Source organism: Halichoeres trimaculatus, unplaced genomic scaffold, assembly GCF_033239565.1.
Source record: "Halichoeres trimaculatus isolate MK-OKI-2021-1 unplaced genomic scaffold, fHalTri1.1 fHalTri1_scaffold_19, whole genome shotgun sequence".
In the NCBI taxonomy this organism is placed as follows: domain Eukaryota; kingdom Metazoa; phylum Chordata; class Actinopteri; order Labriformes; family Labridae; genus Halichoeres; species Halichoeres trimaculatus.
Genome location: NW_027437197.1, coordinates 13,899,218 through 13,927,049, shown reverse-complemented (window position 1 = coordinate 13,927,049; position 27,832 = coordinate 13,899,218). Strand labels below are relative to the sequence as shown.

The following is a 27,832-nucleotide window of genomic DNA, read 5'->3' as shown; positions in this document are numbered from 1 at the left end:
AACAAGCTGAAACAGTAATCTAACCAAACATTTACTAATTTTTAAATCAGATCTGGATAGAGGGATATTTCCTCCTAATCCTCAGATTTAACAAGCTCACAGGCCTCACACATTTACAGTCTTATTAAAGATGACTATCAATCTCCATCAACCTCCAAATCCAGGACTAACATCCGCTGTCCGGCCTGGATCTGATCTTTGTCTCTGGATCTCTGAAACGAGTCCAGAGTTCATTATCATCCTCATCTGTGATTCATTATATATCCGCTATTTCCTTCCACAAGGCATGGGATTTCTATTTTGAAATGAATTTAAAAAGGCTATGAGTGTGTGTGTGCTTGTGTGTGTATGTGTGCTTGTGTGTGTGGCTTACAGTCAAGGTTAATAGTCCCTGTGCTCCCCCAGCATGAAGGTCTGTAAGTCATTATCCAATCTGTGTTGCAGTATAGCTAACATCGAGGCTCCTGCAGGATCTGCTTCACACCGCTGATATTTGATACAGAAGATATTTTATTCTTATGCCTTTTTCTCATCATTTCTCAGATTCTATATTCATTTTTCATCATTGTCATGAATGCTTTCGGTTGTTGGACTCCTGGCGTCCCTGCTTGATGCTGGCTGCAAAACCCAAAGGGTCCACATTGATTTGTCAAGAGATAAAACCTTTCAAAAATTAACACTTTTTAGCCTGAAATAATAGGTCCATCAAATTAATACTCTTCCTAAATTATAATGGTATTTTTGAGAACATTTAAGATTTCATGTGACATCTAAGACAAAATGAAGTCCAACATCTTTATGCTAACCCTTCAGAGTCACAAAAACAGTCACTGCACAACAAGGAAGCAGGTAGGCTGTGATGGGACTGGGGAGCTTCATCGTGGGCCCGTGCTTTCCTCTGGCTCCCTTTTCTAAAGACCTGAATCATCTGATGAGGTGAGAGGACTCGCTGCACCCTCACACTTACCTAATCCTAACCCTGAGTTTGACTCCACTCATAACACACCCAATGTTAACTCTTCTCTTCACATCTCACTGAAAATGCTGATCTTTAAGTTTGTAATGCATCAGATAAGGAGATGAAACTATGTTGATATTTTGATGTAACTAAACAGATTGTTTTTATTTTTCATTCCACAGCTTCCTCCGCAGATTCCCAGGCTTCTTCCAAACTAAAAGCATCAGCGTACCAGGAACACACTTGCACATGGCATTGATTTGGGAATCAGAGAGGTCCCACTGAGTCGCTCCGGTACTCAAGATACACCAGGAAACTTTCTTTTCTTTTTTCTCCTTTTCAGTACTAATGCAATGCAGGAATGTGCTTTGTCCTACACAGTTTGGGGATGCGGATCAGTGCGATGGCTCCCCCCTCATTACACGCTGCTGAACTGGATACAGTTTACTCTGCTCGGTGTTCCCTCAATGATTGGACTTAAAGGTGGGAAGGCACATTTGTTTGTATTTCTAGTTTCAATAACCTGAAGGTCCTGGTGCTCTAAGCCAGTCAGTGATGGAAATTGAAAAAAAAAAAAAAAACACTTAAGTTTTTGGTAATGTGTCACTAAAGGGTCTCTAAAATGTTCTACTTTTGACAGAAATGATTGAGTGAGTATGTATGTAGTGAGTATGATTGAGTGAGTAATTAGTATTCTTTCCTCGTTCGTTTTTGAAAATACTTTTGTCCACATGTAGCTGAAAAAAGCAGCATTTCCACCAAGCAGACCTGTTCGGTTCGTCTGGGTACGGCGTGCATTGTTGCGTTTCCACTGACTTATCCCAGGACAGATCCCCAAATAACGATGAGCCATCTCACTTTTTGGGACCCTTTCGTATGGGTGCCAGACTGAATCAATCCGCTCTCGGAAGGTGGAGCAACAGTACTGCAGACCGTCACTTTCCCTACGACAGCTGCTGTCGTGCCCTGGCGGCACACAGACTTCTCTCTTTGTTTACTGTGTCACATTTTTCTTCTTCAATGGATTAATTTGCGGCATACACTGTGCCATGCGGCTGATGCGTACAGCGTCACGCTATTATTTAACAGCTGCAGCTTTTGGCATCCACTCACAGGCTGAGGGTTAGGGTTAGAGGGCAAAGTTTACCATGGAAACGCAAACGGGATGGGGCTTAACTGTACCAAACTGTGCTAAACCGAACTGAACCAAACCATACTGCTTGGTGGAAACGTGGCTAAATCTGCCAAAAAGTGTGGCTCTAGGCATGCCAAACCCATATTTAGACGTAAAATCTGTGCCAGCCGATCAAAATGAGCCCCAGTCAACTGTAACGTTTGAGAACCAAAAACTCTGTTAACCAGCGTCCACATGCAACCTTGAAACCAGAGTTTTCCAAAATCTTCACTTCGGCTGGAGTTTTCAGGAAACATTGTTTTCACTGACGTAAAACTGCAGTTTCGATGACAGGGACCACACTTGGAACTGTATAAAATTTATGCTGTTTCCTAAATACCCAGCTTCTAGTGGACATGGCCGTAGAGTCACCCGTTAAAGACCCCTTCTGCTGCAGAGTTTTAGTTCTGCATTTACTCGTGTTCATGGTATTCCATGCAGTCACCAACCTGTTTGTGCTGAAAATCTCTCATGTATGAGTCTCAAGTTCATCCTTAAACAAGTCATTTCCCTAACAACTCCTTGGAGCAGAGAGAACAAGAAGGACCTGACACATGTTCAGGTCATTAGCTGGAAAGCCATGGTCTGTGTGGCCCCATGTGGGGATTGAGTCATGGTCTGTCCTCTACCACCACAGGCCCTCTGTGATGTTTGGACCCTATGAAAGGCTCTCTTTGCATGATGAATGGCCTCAGCCTCACCGTGCAGCACACGGGGAAATCGAGTCATGGCCTTGAGGTCATCAGTGCGAGTCTAGTTTACATGGGAACACAATCAACTTAATACACACCTGAAGGCATTGGTGAGTCGACTCACTTAAAGGCTACTTAGCCAAGTAAACTTAACTGAAGAATCTATTCACGTGTATCAATGAGGAGGTTGTGTCCATGTTAGTGGATGTAAACTTTCAGAATGGAGAGCCAATAACTCAGGAGGGAAAGAATTCTCATTTTCTTTGCTGCATGGATCATTTGTTTATAATCTGCGATCTGTTTCTGTTCTGTGACCTGATATGCAGTATTTACTGCCAGGAATCTCTCCTGGCTCAAAGCTCCATTTTTCTTCCCTCCTGTGTTGTATATCATAAAGTGTTACAAGGTAAAAGAAATACAGTAAATCAGAGCTGTAACTCCCCAGTGGGTTTTCATTTTGTTCTGTTTGCACAGGGTGTTCACGACAGGAGTGAACAGGGTCTTCACTCGCAGGAAAACACTTATGGTCGGGATTAAGCTCCACACCCAGAAGCCTTCAACACACATACACACACACATTCATATACACTCACATAGTTCCACAGCAGCTCTGTGTTTCCACATGTGAAGTCATGGTCTGCTGAAGTAGAAAAAACAGGAGTGCATAATAAAACAGGGGCCTTGAGGAGAAAAATGAAGGCAGGGTGAGAGGAACAGTGATGGAAAACAACACAGTGAGACAATGGATCGGGGAGGAATGAAGACGCACGCAGCTCTACCTCCAGAGGCCAGCTTGTGTCTGTTTCTTCATGTTCAGGAGTCAAACTGTGTTCACGTTCCTGCTGAGCTCTGCAGAATGATGGCATGTGAGAATCATTAGGTTATTTTTGTCATATATAAACACAACCCTTTTATTTCCAAACCACATCTCTTTCATGTGCCTCAAAGCCGAGCCTCTGTGGGTGGGAGCATGAGGAGTCTGCTCTGGAGCACGTTGGAGAGCGTGTGAGAAGACAGTACATACACATTACAGACACCTTTGGTTCCACGATGTTGTTATTCCTACAGATGTAACCTTTTTAAATCTTCATTTTTAGACATTAAATCTCTAGTATTATTTTTCTAAATGCTAGATAAATTCATCTGTGCTCACTCATGAGTCATCAAAACGTGTTTGTATGTCGCACATGAAAGACGACCCTCTCACTGACCCGTCAGAGTGGGTAAAACAGAGGAGGAGTTCAGGGGTCAAGGGGCAAGGTTGGAGGTCAGGGGTCATTGTGTTTATGAATGCAGCTTGAGACTGGATGTGCTGCGTCAACAAAACTTCATTAGGGTCAGGATGTCACCGAGGAGTGAGACACAACAGGAGCTCATGTTTCAGACAGAGTGGACATGATGCCGTTTGCGAGAAAAACCTCAAAACTACAGGAAAGGTGTTTCTCTGTCCTAAAGTATGTGTCTGTTAACTGTGAATACATGTAGAAAAGTTAAATCAAGGGTATAAAAAAGATAAATTAACCTCCAGGATGTGGCGATGCCCACTGACTTAAACTTTGGGGTGTAGCCGTCTGCAATTCATCTTCACTCAAACATGTGGAACTTTAAATCTGAGACAAAAATGAAGCTGTCTGGTAAGTTTTAAGCGCTTTAAACACTCACCATATAGGCTTTGAACAGAACATGTGAGACACAGATGAGGAAAGCCAATAAAACAACTTTCTGTATTCTGGACATCCTTACTTATAGATAGCGCAAAGGTATATTACTTCTTTATGATGAATTAAATATGACAAGAAGGGAGATTTGATTCAGATTCTCTTAATCCAAACATGTAAACAAAGGCTTTTTATGAAGGTGCATGCTGGGAGATGTTGGAGCAGAAAGCTCACAGGCAGGAAAAAGAGGCCTGGATCAGAAGAAACTGTGTCTTAATCTGCCGTTAACGAAGCTAACACTCATCCATCAGATCTGCTTGATGCTGGTGTCAGTGGATCTGTGTCAATCTCACATGTGAACCCTACATGCCACACATGTTCACACTCATCTCCCCCCTTTCTGTGCGATGAAGCCTTCAGACCTCCATTTATCTGCCTTTATGGTTTTCTGAGTCTTATAAAGTCTGTAATAAAAAACAATCCGGATGGAAGTCGAGTGTATGTATGTTTCAGCTGGCAGCGCTGGGAGTGATTTGCTTCGGCCTGAAGTGAACAGTCTATGTGAGGATGACTGTGAATCTGCACACAGAGAATGTAATTACAGAGTGATTTCCATGGAGTCTAAAACAGGATGCATGTTGCACTGAGCTCTGTGTCCTGCAGCACCAAAGACTGAGAGTGAACTCATAAAAAGCTTTTCTGACTCCTGAAATCACATGAGCTGTCGATCTCTTTCCTGCAGCTGGTTTTATCTGCTGACATCAGGAGGAGCACAGGATGCTACAGGTCACTTCTGACTGCTCTTTTTAACCAAAGACAGATATGTAACTGCAGCTGGAGCTCCACTGTCATGAAAGTCGGTAATAGAGCGTGTTTCTCCTGAAGCGGTACAAATTAAAACCCAACATCCTGTCGATCCTGTTTAAGATTAATCATCTTACAGTATTTTATATGAGTCGGGGCATTGAAATTAGGAGACTATTTACAGTGGAAGGCATGTTTTCAACTGAACTGTAATTTCTAATTCTGATGTTTGGAGACTTTCAATTGCTCTTTTTTTACTAAAGCTGGTAAATTTACAAAACATATCCAGATGCTCCAAATCCAGTGTTGCATTTCACTGCTGACAGATAACACTTGCAGTTTTTTTTTTAGGAAAACAAAGCAACAGATGATCCACTACATGCTGCAGACATACATCTGCTTTAATATATGAAGGTATATTTCTACATTTAAAAGGCAGATGGGAGAAACTGGCGCTATCTGCAGTGTTTTTGCCTTTTTCAGTGAGAGTGCATGTGGCTCAAAACCAGTGGTTAACTTTCTTTTTACTCAGGCCTTAATTACTGGGAGACTTTCTTCGAGCAAAGAGGAAAAGGCTACCATAAAAAAAGCAAAGACAGTCATTGTAGATATATCATTTTGGTCATAAAGATGTTCAAACAAGTTCCATTTTTCCTTTTTCTCACGTTAAACATCTTATAGATGGGCAGGATCTAAGTTTAAACACACAGCAGCTCCGTGTTTCCTCTAAATCATCACTTTCTGTGCAGTTTCTGAGAACCAAAACAAGGAGCAGCCCTCTGGGGGTGGATGGGAAAAAACGGTCCACTCTGAGGGATCATGGTGGACAGGGACGGATCTGGGGGCGTTTCTCCGTCCGCTTTAAAGCAGGAACTTCTGGATCTGATTGTGGTCATTCCTCTTTCTGGTGATCCGGCCAGCAGGGGGGTAAAGTGTTTGACTTCTTCACATTTAACACACTTTGAGTCATCAGCTGAAGATGTTGTGATTCAGTGAAACTTAAAACCACTTAAGCGCCGGGAGGGACAGAAACTTTGGTGCACAGGCTCTTCTCAGAGAAATGGGTGTTGCAGAGTGAGCAGTCCGGGGCAGGTCCTGCCATTGCGTCGCCAACAGTCCGGAGGTTTGTGTGGACATTTCTGGGAAAGCCTCCAGCTCTCATTTCTGCCAAGGAGAACCTGGGAAGAAGCACAGCCGCGTTTTTTCCCTCTGCAGACTCAGCGAAGAGTTCCAGCGAGGATCACACGGAGCACATTTCTTGCATTTGTGCGTCCTTCCTCCTTCCTGCGCGCAGGAGATCGTCCCAGAGTTTTTTGGAAATAAACAATGCCCGGGGATTAATTGGATGAATTAAGTCATTAGTGTCCTGACGTTCGTGTGAGTGTGTTTTGGAGATGTGAAGAGGTCCAAACTTTTGGCTGAAAGACTCGATTTATTTCTCCAGGGGTTTGAGGAAATATTTCAGAGCTCTGGATGTTAGTCCAACAGAGATGAGAACTTGTGTTTATCTCCTGGGATTATCAGCTTCTTAAAAACAGAAGTGTTGGTGAGATGAAGTTTTGGGTATAACTGTTTACGCACAGCAAACTCTGCTTTCATTCGCGTGGTTGGTGAAAAGAACTGCAGTGGAGTGGATTTCTTTAGCAGAGGACATGCTCTGAAACACAGGCTCAGTATTCCGTGCACATCCTGCACACCTTCATCTGGAACTTTTTGATTTTTTACCTCAAATGCACTAAAGACGCGCGTGGATCTCGGCTCTGCCACTGGATTTGAATCATCCTCACAGTGAGTGATTTTTATTTGACACCACAACACGATGCAGGGGGCTTTGGTTCTCAGTTTGGCTCTGTTATATCTACTGACATGGACTGGAGAGGCAGACAAACCGACTCATCTCCAGCGCGCGCAGCTGCACAGACGCACGAGACAGGGGCGAGCCCAGCTGGGCGCAGCAGACAAGGAGCGCCTTGTTGGACGTTTGCGCCCAGGGTTCGGTTCAGCTATCTCTGTGCACAGTCCCCGAAAGGAGGAGGATGTGCAGGCTGATGATGATGATGCCTCAGACCTCCCCAGGTCAGGGCCTGTGCAGGGCAGGAGAGGAGGAGGTCTCGTGCCAAGAAGAGGAGTGGCGGGACAGATCGGTTTGCCCCGTCAGCACAACATGCAGCAGGATGAGGGCACCCCAGGAGCTCGGGCCAGAGTGACCCGGATGCCCAACAGCGCCGGGTCACCCAACCTGCTGGCCACTTTCGCAGGGAAGAACCGGGTCCTGGTGATCTCTGCCCCCCATGACTCAGACGGATACTACAGACTCATGATGTCTCTGCTCAAACCTGATGTGTACTGCGAGTTGGCTGAGAGACATGTCCATCAGATCGTAATGTTTCATCAGGACGGGGAGATGGGCGGCAAGGTGAGGAGGATCACAACGGAGGGGAAGGTGATGGAGGAGCCCCTGGACACAGCTCTCATCCCCAGACTCATGAGCTTCCTCAAGCTAGAGAAAGGTGAGGAGGGGGTTCAGTCCTAAAGGAGGGAGTAAGGGGAAACAGTGTCTCAAGCATCTTTTACCTACTTCCTGCTAGTATGAAAAAAAAACAAGCTTTTGTAAGACAGGAGTGAATATTTTTTAGATTTTGTAGAAACAAATGTGAGCTTTCGGCCAAAATTGATCCTAGTTTTTCAGAGTTCATAAAAAAAACTGCAATCCTGAATCAAGTCTACAAGATACTACAAAACAATATGTTTCCCTGACAATGGGATTCAGAAATAACAGACTTGTCACCCTCAGCTCCTCATGGAAATATGACAGAGAACTTTGTGACCTTTTAACCTGCAGGTAAGTTTGGGATGGTGCTCTTGAAGAAGACTCTGCAGGTGGAGGAGAGGTACCCGTACCCCGTGAGGCTAGAGGCCATGTACGAGGTCATCGACCAGTCGCCCATGAGGAAGCTGGAGAAGATGCGACAAAAAGGCTTCGTCCAGAAGTGCAGAGGAGCTGGTGTGGAAGGTCAGGTGGAGGAAGGCCCGCTCACAGGTGAGACAGAGGGAGAGGATGTTGAGAATGTCTTTCTTTTTGATTTCTTCATTCAATACTGTCAACTTAAAGTTGCAGGACCAAAGGGAAACAGAGTTTTTTTGTTGCTGTTTGTCATTAATCAGTGCATCTGATGGAGAGTACCAAGACAAACGAGGCCAAGGAAAAAAGTTGTTGAATAAAGATCTCAAAAAGGTTTCATTTCTTTCTCCTAGACAAATGCGAGATCCATGTGAAAGCTAAATGAGACTATGACTTATCTTTCAAGCTTCCTTGTCTCCAGATAAATTGGCCGCAGAAAATCTCAGCCTGGTCTCCTTTTCAGTTTTAAAGGAGACAAATGTTGATCATTTGATGTTTATCATGGAGGTTGGAATTTGTAAGGCTGCTTAATTTTAGTAGGCTCACCACAGTCTCATTATTTTTTCAATTGGAGATGATAATTAACCATTAACAGGACACACACTCAAGGTCTCAAATAAGGCTCAAGTGGCTATAATCTCAACTATTTCTCTGAGCGAATTTTATGAGAAACAAAAAGAAATTAATGAGAAGTACTTGAAACTTAAAAAAGGCTGTAAAGAGAGTCAAAATTTGTCTCCTGAGTTGCAAAAGAGAAAGGCTTGAGCGATAAAATTTTCCTCTGGGTGCACAGACCTTCACCTGCTTACTTTTGTCCAGCTCTCTTGTTGTCGTTGTCTCTCCCTGTCCCCGGGCAAGATACCATCATGTACACATGATGCTTTTTAATTTGTTCGGTACTTCTTTTAAAAAGTTCCTGCCTTTACAAAGCATTTGTCTTTGTTGTGTTTTGCTGCCCTTGCTTTGACTCTCGGCTACACTGTTCGACATTGCCCCCATGATACCTGTTTGTACTGCAGGTTAGGTCTGCAAGCTTCCCAAAAAACCTGCAGAAGGTAAAGTTTAGTACAGAATTAGTTCTGTGATGTCAGAAACTTGAAATAACAGCCTGAGACTTTCATTTCTTTAAAATATGGGGAACCGGGACCAAGATCACTATTTGAATCAACATGTTAAATTTACAAAAGCTTGATTTTGGACATCAAACCAACTGGAAGGAAGAAGGAACATGTTTTACCTTTTTTTTTTCTTCCACAGCTGTAGAAACACCCATAGAAAGAAAACCTGGGAAAAGGAAAGAAATCTTCAGAAAGCCAACAACCACTACAGTTGCCACAACAACTACTCGACCAACCACAGCACCTGCCACCACCACCACACCCCCGACAACTACAACCCGTCCCACCACCACAACCAGAGCCACAACAACCACAACCAAAGCAACTACAACCAAAGCAACTACAACCAGAGCAACAACGACCAAAGCTACCACAACAAAGGCAACAACCACCAGGAGAACCACCACAAAACGAACCACCACAACTTTAGTCACTACACAGAAACCAACCAGAGCCCAGACCACAGCCCTGTGGCTCCCCGTCCCAAGAACAACAGCTGATCCTTACTACTACAACCGCAGGGAGAGGGAGCGGTATCCGGCGAAGACGACCCCTGCTGGAGACAACCGCACTGACAAGGATGGCAGAGACCCGTACGGGCGGAAGGTAGAACCTCCCACACATAGACCCTCCAAGATCAGACCAACCAAGAAGAAGAATGGTGGAGAAAAGGTGAGTGGAGGGCTAAAGGATTTAGTTTGTTTGATAGAAGTTTTTGTGCTCATTATTAAGAAAGATGAGCTTCTAAATGTTGTGTGTACAGGCAGATTTAGAAATGTGCATGAACAAATTAAACAAAGGAGCTAAAATGGAAAACAATCCTCATGCTGACTCCTCCGCAACAAAAGTTCAAACTGTAAAAGTCAAACTTTATTTGGTGATTAGTTAATCCATCCAGTAGCATATTTTTCTTCATACACAGATTGTGTGTTAATAAAGTGATCAGACTTATTCTCATACTCAAAGAAAATTTTTAACCGTTTTTCCTGGGACATGTATTGCAGTTTGGCACCCTGTAATACAGTCTATTTGGCTGCAAAATTGGGCATTTAAATGTAAGTGCTAACTCTGACGAGGATGGACGAGGATTTTAACTGGCAACTTTAGCTGCCAAACATGCCTCCATTGCCAGACTTCTTTCTTCATAAGTTGGTTTTATTTGCCAGAAAATGTGGCAAAATACTGGGACCGAAACCCACAGAGCACAGAAATGGAAACGTCTTGAAAAACGTGTTTCAGTGCTTTTTGAAATAAAACAGAACAGAAGTCATTTTCTAATATCATCTTATTTATTTGTACAGGTTTTGTCCAATGAGTATGAGGACAGGTATGAACCCAGCAAACCGACTGTAAGCGATCCAGAGGAGACAGAATCCTTCACTGACATTAGCCCCACCAAGAGGGTCAAAGGCAAACATGATAAGCACGACAAGAAGAAGAAAAAGAACGATAAGGCTGCCAAGAAGGCAGAGAGGAGGGGAGGAGGAAAGGCAGGGAAGATTGGGGGAAAGAAAAACGGAAAGAAGCTGTCAAAGTTCCCTGAGAAAGAAGAGTACCCAAAGCCCACCAAGAGGCCAACGCCCCCTCCGAAAGGATCTCTGGCCTCTTTCCTGGACTACTTTGAGAACAGGAGGCGGCTGCTGGTGAGAGCATGACATAACTCACACTCCTGTCCACACTCAGTACCTCTAATGTATGGCAGATCTCCTGCTTCAGGCCTCAGCAGAGGGAACTGGCACTTATAAAGTGTTCTGAAAATTCAAGTTAACTGTTTTTTATGATGCACATTGACATTAAGCTGCAGCAGAATGTGATATCACACGGATTAAAACTGTGGAGCCTCCATCCTGCCGCTCTGACAGCTGCACAGCTGTGTGTTTGCAGACTGCGTGTCTCTGTTTTGCAGCCAGCAGAGATTCTTATCACAGCAGTGCTGTGGGCAGGCTGGGAAAATACGCCCGTCCTCCGCCCGTAGGTTAATGTAAACACCACCTCTGCAGCACACTGTGCATGAATGTGTGTGGGTTTTTCATTTCATAAAGATGACACTCTAACCTCTCATTCTCTCCCGCCCTGCAGCTCATTACATCCCCCAGCGAGGAGAACAGCATGTATGCCCAGCAGAGGGACGAGTACCTGGAGTCTGTGTGTGAAATGGCCATCAGGAAAGTCTCCATCATCACCATCTTTGGCTCCCTGACCAACTCCACCATGAAAATCGACCACTACCAGCTAGGTAATTGAGTCTCTCACACGCAAGGCAAACCCACATTTTTACTCCTCTCTTCCTGGATTTTACATGTAACTCAGAGGTTTTACAATAATGATTGGCAGATCTCTCAGACCTGAGCTGTAACACAAACAACCTCCATCTGGTTTTCCCAGCGCATACTTTCCTGCTCTGTCAGTGGTCCTTGTAACTGCTGAGTCACACACCATCTCTGAGTAATTGTTTTAAAAGAATTTCCAGTCTCAACAGATGAGTTCTTGTGACAGTGTTTTCTGTCTCCTTTTTCTAATGTTTGAGGTGCATTTTAAAGTTTCTTTGACAAGAATAAATGTCAGTCAGCAAGTTTATTCATCAAAACAGGGATCAGATTTGGTTTTATTAGTTGGTTTGTAATGAATCAGCAGGTGCTTTCCTGCCAATCTTTGTTGTCCATTTAATCTTTTTACAAAACAAGCACCAATTCATGCATCCCTATATCCTTCCTGTTGTTGTTTTTGTGAGAGTTTGTTTGTTTGTCTGTGAACAACATAACTCAAAAACTAACAACCGGATCTTGATGAAATTTTCAGGAAATGTTCAAAATGGGATAAGGAAGAAGTGATTAAATTTTGGAGGTGATCCAGATCACGTCTGGTTCCAGGATTTTTTTAAAGGATTCTTTATCATTGTGAGATCGGGCCGTTTTCACCATATCTGTATATAACTCAATGATAAATGGTCAGATTGCTTTGCAAAACAATTCAAGACAAGGTCACCATTATTTCTGACAGATGTAAAAGTATGATTGAGATCCTGGCAATATTCTGGATACTAAGATTTGGAATATGAAATATGTACTGGCTCATCATCATTTTCAACACTGTCAGGTAACAAATTATTGTGCAAACCTGCAAGTAACACCAAATTGTAGCAGACAGTCTGCTGAAAGGGAGTATAACATTAAAGTAGGACTAAAGTGTTACATGACAATCCACAATATGCTTGGTGGAGGTCTGCGCTCTCTGAGTGATTTTCTAGTTTGTTCATGTATTTATTAGAATTATGGTACTGTGTCATCCACAAAGAGTCAGGGTTGTCTATTCACAATGATTTGATACTCTTTCTTTTGTAGCTGTCAAACAGAATTCAGATTTATTCTGTAAATGTTCATCAAGTTCTGTGTGAGGCAGGGAGAAACGTGTGCTGCCACGTCTCCCGTCTCCTGACCTTGTTTTACCTTCCTCACATGATGTAGAACCAGACGTTTCTGCAGCTACAAGTATAACTCTCTGAATACGCAGTGACCCTGCCAAAGCCACAGGACCGAGTTCTTCTTATTGTGATCCTCTGTGAGCAGGTGATTTCAGACAGAGTTGACTTCACATTCCTCTGCTCTGAATTTAATGGACATGTTGTCTAGTGAAGGGATATACTCTTTTTATGCTTTATACTTTAATGAGAGGGTGTGGGTCCTCCTACAGATCAGATGAGTTCAGCAGCTGGTAGATTAGAGGGTCTGTATCATATGTATCATGGGATAAGGGGGGAGCTCTTCCCACTGCTAGAAAACATACCTTCCTCTTATGTCATCCTGAACAGGGGGGTAGATCTGTTTCTTTGGAGCTAGGCTCAGTGAGCTAGCTCCTGTATTTTCTAACTGCTCCTTCACCTTTTGTTGGACTTTTTGAAGCAAAAAACAACTTATAGGTATGAAAAATGTGCCTGAAAAAGTCAGGTGTACCACTTTTGTTTATGATGTAATGGGTACCCTGTCGGTGCAGCTCAAATTTACTGAAAACAAACCAAAGAATGAAAATAGTAGGAAAGCAAAAAAAAAATCAGTGGGTCAAAATTTAACAAAATGAATAAATAAATAAATAAGCATTTTATTTTTTGTTAAAAACCTCAGGTGGTTAGCCCATTTTTTAAATTTCTTCCCCTTTGAGTGGCCCTTTTTCATATTTTCTCTCAACATAAACTTCTTCTTGGCATCTCAACTAAAGTTTTTAGAAATAAGTGAAAGGTGTTTTTCCTCGCTTTTTTAACTTTGGTGTCACTGTCTGTTTTAAAGCTGTGAGAAAGTTGAAAATACTTTTTGTGGCGCTCATCAGTGTTGAATATGTTCTAGTTTACATGAATACTTTGTTTAATCCTCAGACTTGTTTACGATTATAGGATTTACAACATCTTTTTAAATGTTCAGTTTATAAACTGTGAAAACAAAGCTATTTTTATGTGATCTTCTGTCATTTGTGCCCTGAAGCTTCCCGTACTCTTAGACATTTTACAGCCATCTCTAACCGGGGACTTTGTTTGTGTGTGAACATCGGGACATTTAAACCCACTTTAAAAAACCTTTATTAGTCTGTCACTCTGCATTACAACGAGCTTTTATCCACATGGAATGCTGGAAACAGTGCCGAGGCGACGTCAGCCACCAACACCCACCCTCAGCCCGACTCGGTTACACTTTTCTTCCACTCATAGGCTGAAGGGTCAGTGTGTGTGTTTCAGTGTGTGAGAGCATGTAGTGTATACAAACAACTGCTTCTTTCAGCGTGGCCCCTCCTTCAGCTTAAGCTGATCTCATATGAGTTATTTTGGCGACCAGTGTATGACATAGGCGGAACAAATTTTGGTTTTTGTCTTTATTTTCCCAGCCCGCTGTCTCCAACATGTGCTGGGGTTTTCCTGATTTGCTCACACACATTACACAGCACTGAGTGGGTGAGCTATCCACCAAAATACACCATTCTGTGGCCACAGAAATGGTGTGATTAAAGGCTTTTACTTTGGCCTGCAGAGACCCTGGCTTCAGTCATTTTCTGTGAAAGTAAAAAAAAATCCAACCCTGCTGGATTTCAGAGAATATAAAGCATATCCTCTCTGTGTTTGACCTCATTTTTCTATTTCTTTTTTTTGTCCTTGTCTTCACTGTCATGTCTGACATATTTCCAAAGCACGTCGTTTTCAGCTCAGAAACTGAAAACACAGTATGTTCTGAATTTTTTGGAGTTTTCGAGGTCAGACTACAGACCTAAACTTCTCAGTGAATCTCATCAGTGTCTCTTGTTTTCCTTCAGAAAACGACAAACCAATGAAAGGTCTTCGTCAGGAGGATCTGGTGAACCAGGATCTGATCACAGAGCTGAGGAAAGAGTTCAGTATGACTTACGAGGACTTTTACATGGTCGTCACTGACACGGACATGAGGGTGAAGGTAAGGATTGCATTGAGCTGTTCATGAACTTTCTCTGCAGAGTTTAAACGCCATCTTTGTCTGAGTGATGTTCCTTGTATTTATGGCCCTGCTGTCGGTTTGTTGTCTCTGCTCAGGTCTTCACTTTCATCTCTTTTTTTAAGCTGTACTAACCTGTACTGCAAACAAACTGCCTTCACTAAAACACTGTTTTAATTCACCCAACATGACATGTACCTAACACCTGAGTGTGTGTGTGTGTGTGTGAGTGTGTGTGTGTGTGTGTGTGTGCACATGCCAAGGTAAATCATGCGGCTGTTTTTAGACAGGCCCATCAAAGAGGCCAGTGTTCGTTCTTTGCTGACAGAGGCAAAGACAGAAAGTGTGTTGAGGAAGTGTGTGTGTGTGCAAGGCATGAAGGCAGGGAGAGGAGAAGAGAAGGTGTGAAAGAGTGAAAATGAGTTGAACAGCATAGTCAGTAAATCCCAGGAAGATGTGTGTGTGTGTGTGAGTGTGAGTGAGTGTGTGTGTGGCACATTTCACTGCCTATGTTCAATATTCTCACTGCGATTTTCCAGAGTTTTGTAAATGAATCTGCATTCTGTGTCATGTTAGCTGATATTCCTTGAGCTGCTTCCCAGAAGTGATTAAGAGGAATGTTTGTGATGTGGCTAACTCTGCGCCACATCTCCTCTCCAGTTCCAAACTCCACTCCACTGCTCTATTGGAAACAGTTTCTCCATTGTTTTTAGGAGAGAAATCTAATTTGAACGACCCCTGAGTCCTCTCCAGAACATTTTTCTCACAGGCATATTGATCTATTTATCCTGTGGCTCCACCACATTAAGATCGAACTTCATCAGAGAGCCATGCTTCATGTTTATGTTCTGTTTCAGCAATCCTACGAGGTTCCCATTGCCATGAAGGCCGTGTTTGACTACATCGACACCTTCTCGTCCCGCATCCGAGAGATGGAGCAGCAGAAGCGGGACGGGGTCGTGTGTAAGAAAGAGGACAAGCCCAGGTCACTCGAGAACTTCCTCTCCAGGTAAAAATGTTTCGCACAACAAACCTGAAAAAATAAAACCATTTCATCCAACATGCATGGATAGGTTTGATCATTTCCTGTAATAAAAGTTGGATCTTAAGTTTCCGTCTGGCGAACATTTGGCTGTATTGCACACAAATATCTCTGCTGTAGTACAGAGACTGAAAAACACAAATAATCTTGATTTGAATTTATTGCTGGTAGACTGGGTGGTCCCATCAAACATCTGTCACTTTTCTGTGTAGAGTGGATTTTATGGAGTTCATGAGCAGAATTCAGCAGTGTGTTTGTGTGTGTTCTTCTGATATTAAAAGTTTCATCAGCCCCCGCTGCAGCTCAAGGCTGGATCATTACAGTCACACATTTCACTGAGATGACTAAAGGTGCTCTTTAGTTACCATAGCAATGTGAAATCCTGCTCCGGATCAAGGCTGTGATCTAGCAGGTTTGTGACCATAATTTAGGGTTGTCTCCTCTAAGCAGTAACATTATGGGGATGCGTATAAAAGCACAAACTGCCTGTTCTTGAGTGCCACTTTAAATCAGGCTGAATGTTTTGTGACAGATTCAGATGGAGACGCCGACTCTTTATCATCTCAGCTCCAAACGATGAGGAGTGGGCCTATCAGCAGCAGCTCTACGCACTCACCAGCCAGGCCTGCAACCTCGGTGAGACAATTGAATACTTACCTGTGATTGGCCAGTTAACCCACATTCTTCAGGTCAGAGAACAGGAACCTGATCCGCTGTCGATGATGAGCCAAAATAACTCTGTGAAAAAGCAGAAGGACAAATTAATTTTCTTGTGATACCTCCCTTCAGTTTGCTGAAATAACAACATCATGATGCAGATTGGTAAAAAGTCAAGGTCAAGCTTTGTCAGGTCTGTACTCAAGAAGAGGAGAAAACTACTTTAAGATTTTTGATGAGACCAGAACACTTTTCAAACCTAAATCTTGACCTGTGAACACAGATTTAAATGTACATTTTTGCAAATTGATTAAAGCACAACCACATTCAAATGGCCACTCTACACTGAGAGACTTTTCAAACTGGTTTAAACATGACTCAGTGTTTTCTGTGACATTGAGGTGCCATTTTTAATTGTACTGTGTCTTGTTTGGTCCACGTGGTCAGTGCTGTGCCTCCTTTTCTGTTCTCAGCTGGAGCAGCTCAGCTCACGCTGACTGCTCTTCTGTGCTCCAAACTATTTCCTGTTGCTGCAGCCAGAAACAAACAAACAGTACAGAGAGCTTTACTTCCCCAGCTAGAGAAAATGTCTGAATCTTCAATGCAGTTGCTGCAGCATGAATCATCTTTGTTAGATAACATTTGGCAGAATGGATAACAATCCTGATACTGCTTTATTAGTTTTACTAAGTAAGCAGTATTTTTTGAGGGCTTGCAACAGACCAGAATCTGATCCCTCATCTGTTTCTAATCTCTTTTTGTACTTTTTGATAAAAAGCTGATATTTTCTCATGATGTTCCGTTTTTATTTATTTTTTTTTTTTTACATTGAAAGCAGAACTTTCACTTCTAATTTTAACCCCTTACATTACCATGGTGCACTGCATGATGCTCACTTGATGAATGCAAACTTGCAAGTTTCTACAAATGGATGTTTCACATTCAGACTCCTCCTGCCAAACTATACAACCTCATTACAATTTGTAAACACATCAAATAGTTGATAAAACGGAGTCCATTTGTTTGCTGCAGCTCTCTGGACTTGAGTGTGTTTGTGCTTGTTTGTGCATGGTGTGTATGTGTTTGTGTGTGCAGAAGGATCCCAGATGACGGAGCTGGCAATGAGCCGCTCTTTTCTGTCTGCAGCTAACAAGCTCCTTCCCTCCCTGACGACGGCCTTTTCATCCTGCCTGTTACTCAACTTTTCCACAGTTACTTGAATCTTATTACTGTATATCTAAAAAAAGAGGCATTTATCTCAGTATTACACATCCCAACAGGACAAAGTGTCTGACAGATTTATGTTAGATAAATGTTGTTTAAAAGACCTCGCTGAACTTGGCTCCTGTGTGACCAAGTAAATTCCCTCACGTGGAGTTTCTCCCTTGCTGTGCTCCATACTTGTTTATACAGATTCAAGATTTCTGACGTTTCCTGAGAGTTACTCAAAATGTTTCAGAAAGAGCAAGAGTCAGAGTCATAAATGTGTCAGATAACATGGATGTTTAGATTATCCTCATTTTATTCTCGTGATGTTAGATTTTTAGACTTCATTTGATACTGGTTTTACAGTCATGTGTTTAATATTTAGCAGTTTGAACGTTTTCTAATGCTTAATGGGAAAGAAATGGATCTGAACTGTCCTTAAATATAGTTTGAAATTTAATCAGCCATTATCACCTCATTTGGAGACAACACGTCAGCCACAGGAAAGTCCTGAATCTACCTTTAGTAGATTTGAGGAGGAGACTCTAAACAAGAGTCAGAGACCAGAAACTGCCAGGAAAGTGTTTCCTGAGGGATTGAATCATCTGAGAAGTTGGATCATTTACTTTTGTTTCTACTCTTAGACATAGAAGACATCTGTTTCTTTACACGGACTGTTTTGACCATGGAGCTTAGTCATACCTGACAGCAGGTCGTCCTGAGCAGTATCCAACGTCCCTTCAGTCTTGTCTCCTCTCTTTCACCCAATGACCCCAGAGAGCAGAGAAAGAAGCTGCTCTTGCTTATCATCATGTCCAGACTGGAATCTTTAAGGACCTTTCCTCCCCAGTTTGTTGCTCTTGGCAGGGTTCACACTGTGAGCTGCTGCCTCCCTCCCTCCTCCAGACAAAGACCCGTCCTGCTGACTGGACTGAGGGCCCCTGAGGTTTAATCCTGGTAGCCAGCTCTTGGCTCCTTCTCTCTGTTAAGTCTAGGTCCTGTTGTGTTAAATGTGAGCTTTCTTGCTTTGGAGGAGACAGGTTTTTGGCTGGACTCTCTGGACCACCACGCTCTCCTCCCTTCACCTAAAAAACCCTGAGCTCAGGATGGTTCCAGTGATAAACAAACAGAAAAATTAGGACTGTGGATAAAAGAACAGTTTGTGCACACAAGGGTCTGCTTCAGATCTGTTTTTCTCTGTCAAACGTCTGCTTCTTTTTGATAGGTTGTTGTTCTTAATGCTTTTAGGTCTGAGGCACATCGCCATCCTGAAGTTGGTCGGCACAGAGATCGCTGATATGGGTGGAGTCCTGGAACTGTATCCTATTAACGGTAAGAACTGTCTCAAGGGAAACAGGAAGCAGAGCTGTGAGTCAGGAACATATTACACGCAGAAATTCTATCACAAAACCAGCAAGATCTGAAGAAATAAGATTGTCTTGTACTCAAAGTAGATGGTGCTGCTTATCTATGAAAGGAATGTATTCCTCATAACTGAAGCCAGCTGTTGCTCACAACTTCAGCACCAAAAAGGAAGAAAGATGGAGAGACACAGTGATCTTCTTGAACAAAGCGACTCAAAAGCAGGCAGAGTTATGCAGCAGAGATTTTCAACTGTTTCTTTTTTCCTTCAGGCAAACTTACTGTCTATTTCATGAAGGTCTGAGCGGTACAGTGACCGAAAAAATGAACTCTTATAGGAAGGACTTTAACGTGCATGTTGGCTCTAAAAGATGCAGCCTTCACAGCCCGCCTCGCTGCTGCAGGCTGGAGTGATCTGCAAAAACATTTTGGACACATTAGTCGTTCAGATCTTGAAATCTGTGAAAAATAGAGCCCAGGTTTAAAATATGACCTAGTTATCATTTTGAAGGTTCCAAGATTTGAAACACCGAACCACTCTTCGTTCAAACCTCACAGCTGCAGGACCGTGCATGCAGCTCATGAGCCAGAAGACCCAGAATCCAAACATGATTTATTTTCTCGTTTCTTATGACATGCTTTGTGCTGCTCAAGAGAATTTTACTCAAATGAGGCGTTCAAATGAAGAGAAGTGACTCATGCTGTAAAAGTGAGCTTGGCTTAAAGTTGTTGACATTTCTGCTTTTGACATTTAAGCTCAGCATGTGGAGATACAAAAATGCCAGACAGGCTCAAAGAAAACATTGCTGTCCTCTTAAGGCTGCATTGATAAAATATTTGCCCTAAATCCTTCCTCCCTGACCTGAATATCTGCTTCGTTCATTCAGGGAGTGCTACTGTGGAGCGTGAGGGACTGTCAGGCACGCTGGTGAAGGACATGAGGAACTACTTCCAGATCAGCCCGGAGTATTTCTCAATGCTGCTGGTGGGTAAAGATGGAAACGTGAAGTCCTGGTACCCCTCACCCATGTGGTCCATGGCAATCATCTATGACCTGGTGGACTCCATGCAGCTGCGCAGACAGGAGATGGCCATCCAGCAGTCACTGGGGATGCGCTGTCCTGAAGACGAGTATGGAGGCTACGGCTACCATCAGCACGGGTATGAACACGGTTATCAGGACGGGTATCACCAAGGATACGGATATTAGCTCCTCCCTCCACACAGCAGCCTGATCGTGGCGTTTTCCTTTCACCTTTTCATTCTTTCCAGTCGGGTCAGATTGCTCGAGGTCTTTGGATGTTTTGTAGCACTTAGTGAAAGGCTCTAAACGTTACTTTCACCTTTCCAATTTTTTCATTTTCAGCATATGGCTGCATAAAGGTCACTTTTTTCAACAGGGGGTTTAAATCAGAGGCTGATAGTATAGAAACCTGTAGGCGAGCCTGTCGGTTCAGGGATCTGCTCTCTACTTTTTGTTTCTGGCTCTGTCATCTCTGACAAGTTAAGACAAATCATCAGTCTCATGTTTTTCATAGAAAGATGAGAGTTTTTTTCAGATGTTTGTCACTTAATAACAGGATATTTAAATATTAAAAGGAGATAAAAGCTTGACATTTCAAAACAAGACACTTATCCTCCAAAAGGGAAATTTCAAGTCAGGAAAATAGTAGCACTGACTACAAATTTCTTGTTGATATGTTTTTATGTCCCATTAGGTTCGTAAAATTACCTTTTTATAGTTTGAAAAATATCTGAATTCAAACAAACTTCACATTAGAAAAAGAACCTGAATCATTTTCTTTCTCTTGGCTTGGAAGCAACACGTTTCCGTAATTTAGAGACTGTTTGCAAGTTTTATGCATCGTCACTGACATCCTTATGCTAACATTACAGACCTTTATTTTGTAGATAACAGGCTGAAATAAAACATTTCTGTATTTATTGGACATCTGTCACATTTGAGGTGCGGTTACCAGTTATTTACCGAGAGGAGCTGTCACGTTTTTTCTTTTTTTGTAAAGTTTCTGTTGCTATAGTGTTCTTATTTATACTCTGTTGTGCTACATGACAAATAAACATTTGTTTAACACCCGTTTGTGGATTTGTGTGCAGAGTATCATCATCTCCTGCAGGTTTGCTGAAGCAACATCTCCTCCTAGTGGTCAAACAAGGTGCTAAGAAATCTTTTACTTGATGTTTTTATTTATAAAACCCTTCACTGCCATGAGCACATTTTGTGACCAGTATTTCAACCTCTTTGAGCCAGCTTCAAAACACTTCATTTGCAGTTTATTTGCAATCAAGTCGCATTCTTACAGGTTACAACTTCATGGCACCGATAGGAATTGTCAAAGAAGTATTTTACAGCCCAAGAACATTAAATAGTTCTATCTATGTGACTGGTAAACATTCAAGGTGAAGAAAGAACCAAAATCTAGTGAGTTGTTCTTTTTAGGATTCAGCAGTCTGAACGTTTCACTGTGTCCGTGTTTACTGAAGCCCTCACAGTGTAACATAACAGCTATGTATTCTATGTATTTGGTTTTCTACAATCTACATCCACACAGTCCTTTTGTAGCTTGAGTTTGTGCATTTGTTCCGTGTTGGGATAGTTCCCCATATGGTCTCAAATCAATACCAGTATTTATAGAACATTTGACATCGATCATGACAAGCACACTATTTCTAATTTTTGCCCTTAGAGTTCACTGACACTGATGAACCATAAATATAATCAACTATTATAACGTGCTTGAAATAAGACTGAGAATTATACACAGATAAACTCTGTAACAGGATTACAAATTGAAAACCATAAAACTAACATTGAGTCTGTTAGAAGCTCTGAATGTCAGCTTCCATATCTTTCCCAACCCTAGTTTGACTATTCACCATAAGTTGAGTAAACACTTTAAACAGTTCAACAATAATTTGACATATTGCACGGGTTTATACTACACAAAACCTGACTGGATGTTGATGCTGGACCTAAACCCCCAGCAGTTAATCTGAACACAGCAGGAATCATCAGAAGACATGAACTTTCATTTAAGGAAACCTTTCTGACCTCTCCAAAACAGCTTCTTCCAATACATCAGAAAGTGGTTCTTAACGCTGAACCTGTGTGACTATGGTTTGGGGTCTAACTGGCCAGGTTTGGAATTGCTCTGGGGATTGCCTCAGCTGCATAAAGTCTCAAAGAAGTCTTTCGCCTCTGTTTTATGAAATCACAAGTGTTAATGTTAAAGAATATGCCACCCTAAAAACAGGCCTCTTAATATCAGGCTGAGCTTTGATCAGGCCAGTTAGCAAGTCAGGATTATGTCGCAGCAGCTACAGACTGCGCAAGAACTTCCAGGTGAAGCAAACCATTTGAACAACCCCAAAACAAATTGTACCCTTTGGTTATTCAGGCCCAAAAACATGTTAGAATAGCACTTAGGTTCTAAAATTCATAGGAACTCCTCTTCAATGAAAGCACTTATTCACAGACAGGCACATTTCAAAATATACACACAGCCTTAAAAATCACAAGTGGTCATCAGACAGCAAATCCACAGCATCAGACGCTGTTTACCTGAAAGCAGTCTGTGTAACACTCAGGAAGAGAGATCGCTGCTGTACTTCATTCAGGTGAACAAATCCACTGTGAAAGTTCAAACAAGTCTTTTTGTTTCATGAGAGCCAGCTACAGAGACTCCTCGTCAGAATCGCTGTCTGTGTTGGGCTTTGTCAGCAGCTCCAGCTCCTCACCATCCTGCAACAGAAAATACAAAGAGCATGTCAGAACATAAGGAAGACAAAAACCAGTGAACAAAATCTTGGTCATTTATATGTCTGTAAATCCAGAGATCCTCAGATGTGCATGTGAGAGCAAGGTTAAGGGCTTTATATTATCACAGAAGTTTGCAACAAGTCATAGTCCAGCTCTGTGTCCTGATACAACCTGACACACATCTGCTCTATTTAATAGCTTCCATTCTGAGGATCTAATAGTCTACATTTACCCTAATGAAATTATGTGAGCCCAGTGTGAGTCTGAATGCTGCTCTCACAGCAGAGAGTCAGGTTTCCTCCCAAGTTACAGAAATCACATTAAAGAGAAATGAGCCAAGTTTCCCTACAGAGACCCTGTGTGTGTGTGTGAGGAGAAGAGGGGGCTTTATATGGAGGTTATATGAGGAGAAGAGTGTGTGCGACTAAAGATTTGTGGTGTGTAGGTGGTTGGTGTGCTGCGTACCCCTCTGGACCTCTCAAACACCTCCCCATTAACGACTCGCAGCTTCTCCTGCTGTAGACTGTACTCCAGGTCTTTGGGCCGGCTGGCGTTGTAGATAAAGATGGCCAGCAGGACCATGGGAGCCTGCAGGAAGAAGTCCAGAGAGGGCCGAAAGTCGAAGAGAAAGAAGGAGAGAGTGGTGACCAGGACAGTGGTGATCTGACCCGTCAGGACGTGGAACATGTTGTCTCTGAACTTCAGGATGAAGGCCACAGATAAACCCAGGGCAGCTGGAGAAAAAAAGGAAGCTTTAGGAATACAAACTTGAATGGTGATAAAAATAACACATAACAGTATCTTGTGGACACTGTGTGATTGTTGCTGAAAGCTGTGTGCATAAACCAAACAGTGGTAAAGACCCTAAGATCAACAATTGCAATTTTGTACCTTAGGTGTCAGGGCTTTGAAGAGATCCACTTTAAACTCACCAGTGATAGGCACCAGACCCAGAGAGTAGATGTTGTGTCCATGTAGGAAGCCACAGTGCACGGTGAGTCCTCGTGCTTCACTGCTCAGCCCGAGAATCAGAGCGTTAAACACCACACCAAAGGCATACCTGCAGAAACACACAGCCCAGGAGCGAGGTCTGGATTTAAAGAAAGTTCAGCCATGTTTCTCCGGTGTAATTATCATATTTCTTCTCTCACAGTTTACTGTTCTGGATGAAGATGCTTTCAGTTATCTGGTCTCCTTCTTTGAATATCTTTTCATTGTAGATGTTGGCCATGGGGGAGAAGAAGCACTGGAGGAGGAGCAGGATGTGACCGACACCCAGAGACTGAAGTTTCTCCACAACCCGGTTCTTCCAGGCCTGTCCGGGTTGTGGTGATACCCACGATCCACCAGCACTGTGAAGAACAACAAACTGAAATTTGACAAGACAAAAATCCATGCTGTGCAATCAACGAAGCTGGAAAGCCAGATTTGTGGGGAAAGGTGTTCTCATTGCTCACGTTACCTGCTGTTCCTCATCTGCTCTAGCAGCTGGATGTAGAGCAAGCAGCTGTTGGAGGAGGTAGTGATGTTGACGTGGAGACTAGTTGAGACAGTCGTGGAGTTCTGCTTGCTTCCTGATCCCATTGTCAAAGATGCGATGGACAGGAAGAGTATGACTAAGGCTGCCCACTGAACCCAGGACAGACGCCGCCTGCAGGAAAGGTTGAAGAACAAAGATTTGAGTTCAAATTGTGTCTGTACCAATATCTTAGAAGGTTACAAAATGATCAATAATTTAGAATGCTGGACTAAAAAAACTTGACCAAACAAGTTACAGAAAAATACAGCGTTGTAAAAGCCACTGAGCCACTTACTTCAGGACAATTCTAAAGAGCACAGCTGTGGTCAGGATGACAAGGTTGGAGTACAATACTGCCATGGCCTGGGGACAAGAGGAAAAATAACTGATTCAGAGAAAGACAGAGGAGTGATAACAGAGCATGGGAACTGGGAGTCTTTGAGCAGAACGTTGTGTTAAAGTCAATTTTACAAGAAAGATTAAAATCTGCTTAAAATTTTTGAGAGATTCAGCTGAGGTAATCTACTGAAGCATACAACTTTTACGGTGAAGTTAAAGCACTAAATTTAACCATCATTAAAAGATTAGGTGTTAACTTACAGGCTGCAGGTAGGTCATCACGTAGAAGATGATGAGGTTGTCAAGAAAGTAGAGGAAAGCAGGGACGGCCCACTTTAAGGAATGAAGGAATGAACTGCTGGAGGACCAGCCCAGGTCTCGGCACGACCGCCCCTCTGAAGAGAAACAGAGAATCAAAGAAGATGAACAAACCTCACAGCACACACAATTACAATGAGGCAGCTCTGACTTTGATGTACCTCGAACTATGACCCTGACTGACATCACCAGACAGAAAAGCAGTTTGAGCAGCTCTGCAAGCAGATTGACGGATGCAGGGAGGAAGTCATATTTGTTCTCTGCAAAGTGGTGACAAACAAGGAGACAAAAAGTCAACAAGATGTCTTCTTCTTCTTAAATGAAGGACAAGTTCATCACATCTTGTCATTTGTCTCTAGAAGAAAATAAACATTTTTTTTACCAGAATTAGCAGAGAATTTGAGCAGCAGGATGCGGCTGGTCCCCATGGTCACAAAACCCAGGCCAAGGGCCAGAGTGTAGGCTGAGGAGCGAGAGCACAACCTGGGGCAGGATGTGCAGCACGCCATTGCTAACAGTGGGAATGAGGGCAGCCAGACCTGTTTTGACATGTGAAAAATATAAACAGAGTGCAACCTGGATTTATGATTCAGAATGGACAACAAAAGAAAGTGGAGAGACAAGTTTATCTAGCAACAGGACCAGGATAAAGAGGAAAATTCTTTCAACAGTTGTCATAAATAAACAACTGATAAGTTTCAGTCAGAGCTCGGCACGCAAACAAGAGCTGACACCTAACAAAATAACTAAGAAATGAAGTGAATGTAGGGCACTAAAGTAAGGACTTTAATTTGTGATGCTCATATGTTAAAAAAAAAACTCTAATCAGAATTTATATGCATTTTCTTAATGCCTGTGTCTATGGGTGTGAAATCTTAGCACAGATGATTTGTTGCCTTATTTCATGTTTACATGTGATGGGATCAAGTCATTTGATATGAAATCTGTTTTAAAAATGTTATAACAGATGGAAAAATTCTGTTTGTTTGAAATATAACAACTCCTCCACAAAACACACGTACTTCACAAAAGTGTATTTGACCACCATTGTATGGTATGAGTAAGAAAAAAAATCTTTCCAATTAAACAAGAATTTTTTTTTTGCTGGCCAGAAGATAAAACGTTTTTTTTTTCTTTAAGCATTGATTATTTGTCATTTCAGGAGTTTGTCCCCTTGGTCAGTCAGATAAGAGTTTTAAAGACGTTTAAACTGTTTTTCCAACTTTTTGCAGGCTGCTAAACCGACCACAACACCATGACAAACTCGAGGGAAATAGGTGGCTATTATCTGTGGATATTTAAGCCGGTAAAATAGTCATGAAGTTGATACTGTTTGCAGATAAGATCTTCACGTGGACGCCAGGCAGCCTACTGGCCCAGATAATTTAAAAAAAATGCAGTAAAGAAGCCACCGCGTCTCTAAGCCCAGTGCTCAATTAGCTTCTTTCTTCGTGCATTAACTACATTTTCCAGTAAATAAACACCACTATGGAGCACAGTACGCCCGTTTTCCTATAAATCATACTCACATACATTTTGAGAATCCAATAAAGAGGCTTCAAAGCTTGATTTATCTGTTTTAAACTCACCTGTCACGATCCTCTGAACAACTAGAGCATTGTTTTGTTTATCAGCGCTTCCTGTTCCTGGTTACTCTGCGCAGGCGTACTGGCACAGGTGCCGTGGTGGCGTCATCCCTCCTCTCCCTCCTGCGTACGCGGTTTCGTGCTGAGTCTCAACTGCATGCGAGAATTAACATTTCGGGTAATCTCTGCTGGGGCCAAAGAAAGGAAATTAAACCGGGATGAAATTATTAATAATCCCCGTTATCCCGAGTGATAATTTTGGTTTTAATACTTTTATTTAGTTACATGTTTGGGAACCTAGAACAAATATTTGTATAGGTACTAATAAGAAATTCCAATTTGTTAGTAAATTGAAATTAAGCTTTGAATTAAACCATAAACTCATATGAAAAAAAAAAAACCAACAAACAAAAAAAAAAAGGTTTTTTTTTTCCTTTTTTAAATTTTTCTTTCTTTCTTTCTTTCTTTCTTTCTTTCTTTCTTTCTTTCTTTCTTTCTTTCTTTCTTTCTTTAAGTATTTAAAAATAACCTTGAAGAGATGTTTATGCAACTCATTGTTAAAACTCCATATGGGGTATGGAAATTTTTTTCTTTACAATCACTAAAAATATGATTGGTTGATTGGTTATATTGGTTGATTTTTTTTTTTTTATTTCACAGTATTTCGACGAGTTCCCAATTACATTTTACCACCCAGTTTTGATGGATTTATACTCTGTAATACTTTATTAATGGACATTTGCTAAATATGATATGATGTACCATCCTAAAGGTTGAATACGTTACAAGTATGTAACAAAAATGTTTTGAAATGATAAAAACTGTATTTTGCAGATAACCAGTAAAGGGAGGACAGTGAAGGCTGCCTGTTCATGGTACCGTGTTAGATTTCTGATGAGCTGCAGGCAGGACGAGTTTGAGACTGACTCCTACATGACAGAAATCAGGATAAGCAAGACTTCACTTAAATCCTCAATCTGCACAGGGGTAGCCTACGTTTGCCTATGTCTTTGTCAACATTAAAGTAAACAATCATCTGGTTATGGATGTTGCAGACTGAGGGACTTGAAGCTTATACAGTAACTCAAACTGTATTTGTCAATGTTCTCAAACAAACAGTAAATAGTCTGAGTACATATCACAGGGTCATGTTAATGAAGGAAGTCAGAAATAAAAAGGTATGTTTGTGGAGCTCTTATGGATGAGGATGTGTGATAAGACTTAAAACATCTGCAATCTGAATGGTGAATGCTTAAATATGTATTTTTCTAA

General features: G+C 42.1%; 2 protein-coding genes across 4 annotated transcripts; one reads left to right on the top strand and one right to left on the bottom strand.

The window, feature by feature from the left end:
- The first annotated feature begins 6,174 nt into the window (after positions 1–6,174).
- Positions 6,175–21,012, top strand: ccdc80 (coiled-coil domain containing 80). The gene is made up of 10 exons (XM_074694709.1): positions 6,175–7,796; positions 8,129–8,326; positions 9,446–9,978; positions 10,608–10,949; positions 11,386–11,542; positions 14,599–14,735; positions 15,611–15,762; positions 16,328–16,431; positions 18,907–18,990; positions 19,908–21,012. Exons 1-10 carry the CDS (start codon positions 7,106–7,108, stop codon positions 20,228–20,230), a joined length of 2,721 nt encoding a protein of 906 aa, XP_074550810.1. The 5' UTR covers positions 6,175–7,105; the 3' UTR covers positions 20,231–21,012.
- Positions 21,013–21,085: 73 nt separating this feature from the next.
- Positions 21,086–26,665, bottom strand: slc35a5 (solute carrier family 35 member A5). 3 transcript variants are annotated; one of them, XM_074694711.1, is made up of 10 exons: positions 26,564–26,665; positions 25,357–25,513; positions 25,136–25,234; positions 24,918–25,051; positions 24,613–24,680; positions 24,261–24,449; positions 23,950–24,150; positions 23,731–23,858; positions 23,264–23,532; positions 21,086–22,780 (listed from the first exon to the last, which is right to left on the bottom strand). In XM_074694711.1, the coding sequence occupies exons 2-10, from the start codon at positions 25,481–25,483 to the stop codon at positions 22,712–22,714; spliced, it is 1,284 nt and encodes a 427-aa protein (XP_074550812.1). In that variant the 5' UTR covers positions 25,484–25,513; positions 26,564–26,665; the 3' UTR covers positions 21,086–22,711. The 3 variants fall into 3 exon arrangements, with proteins under 3 accessions (XP_074550812.1, XP_074550813.1, XP_074550811.1); XM_074694712.1 differs by lacking the exon at positions 26,564–26,665 and adding an exon at positions 26,508–26,553; XM_074694710.1 differs by lacking the exon at positions 26,564–26,665 and adding an exon at positions 26,504–26,549.
- Positions 26,666–27,832: the final 1,167 nt, after the last annotated feature.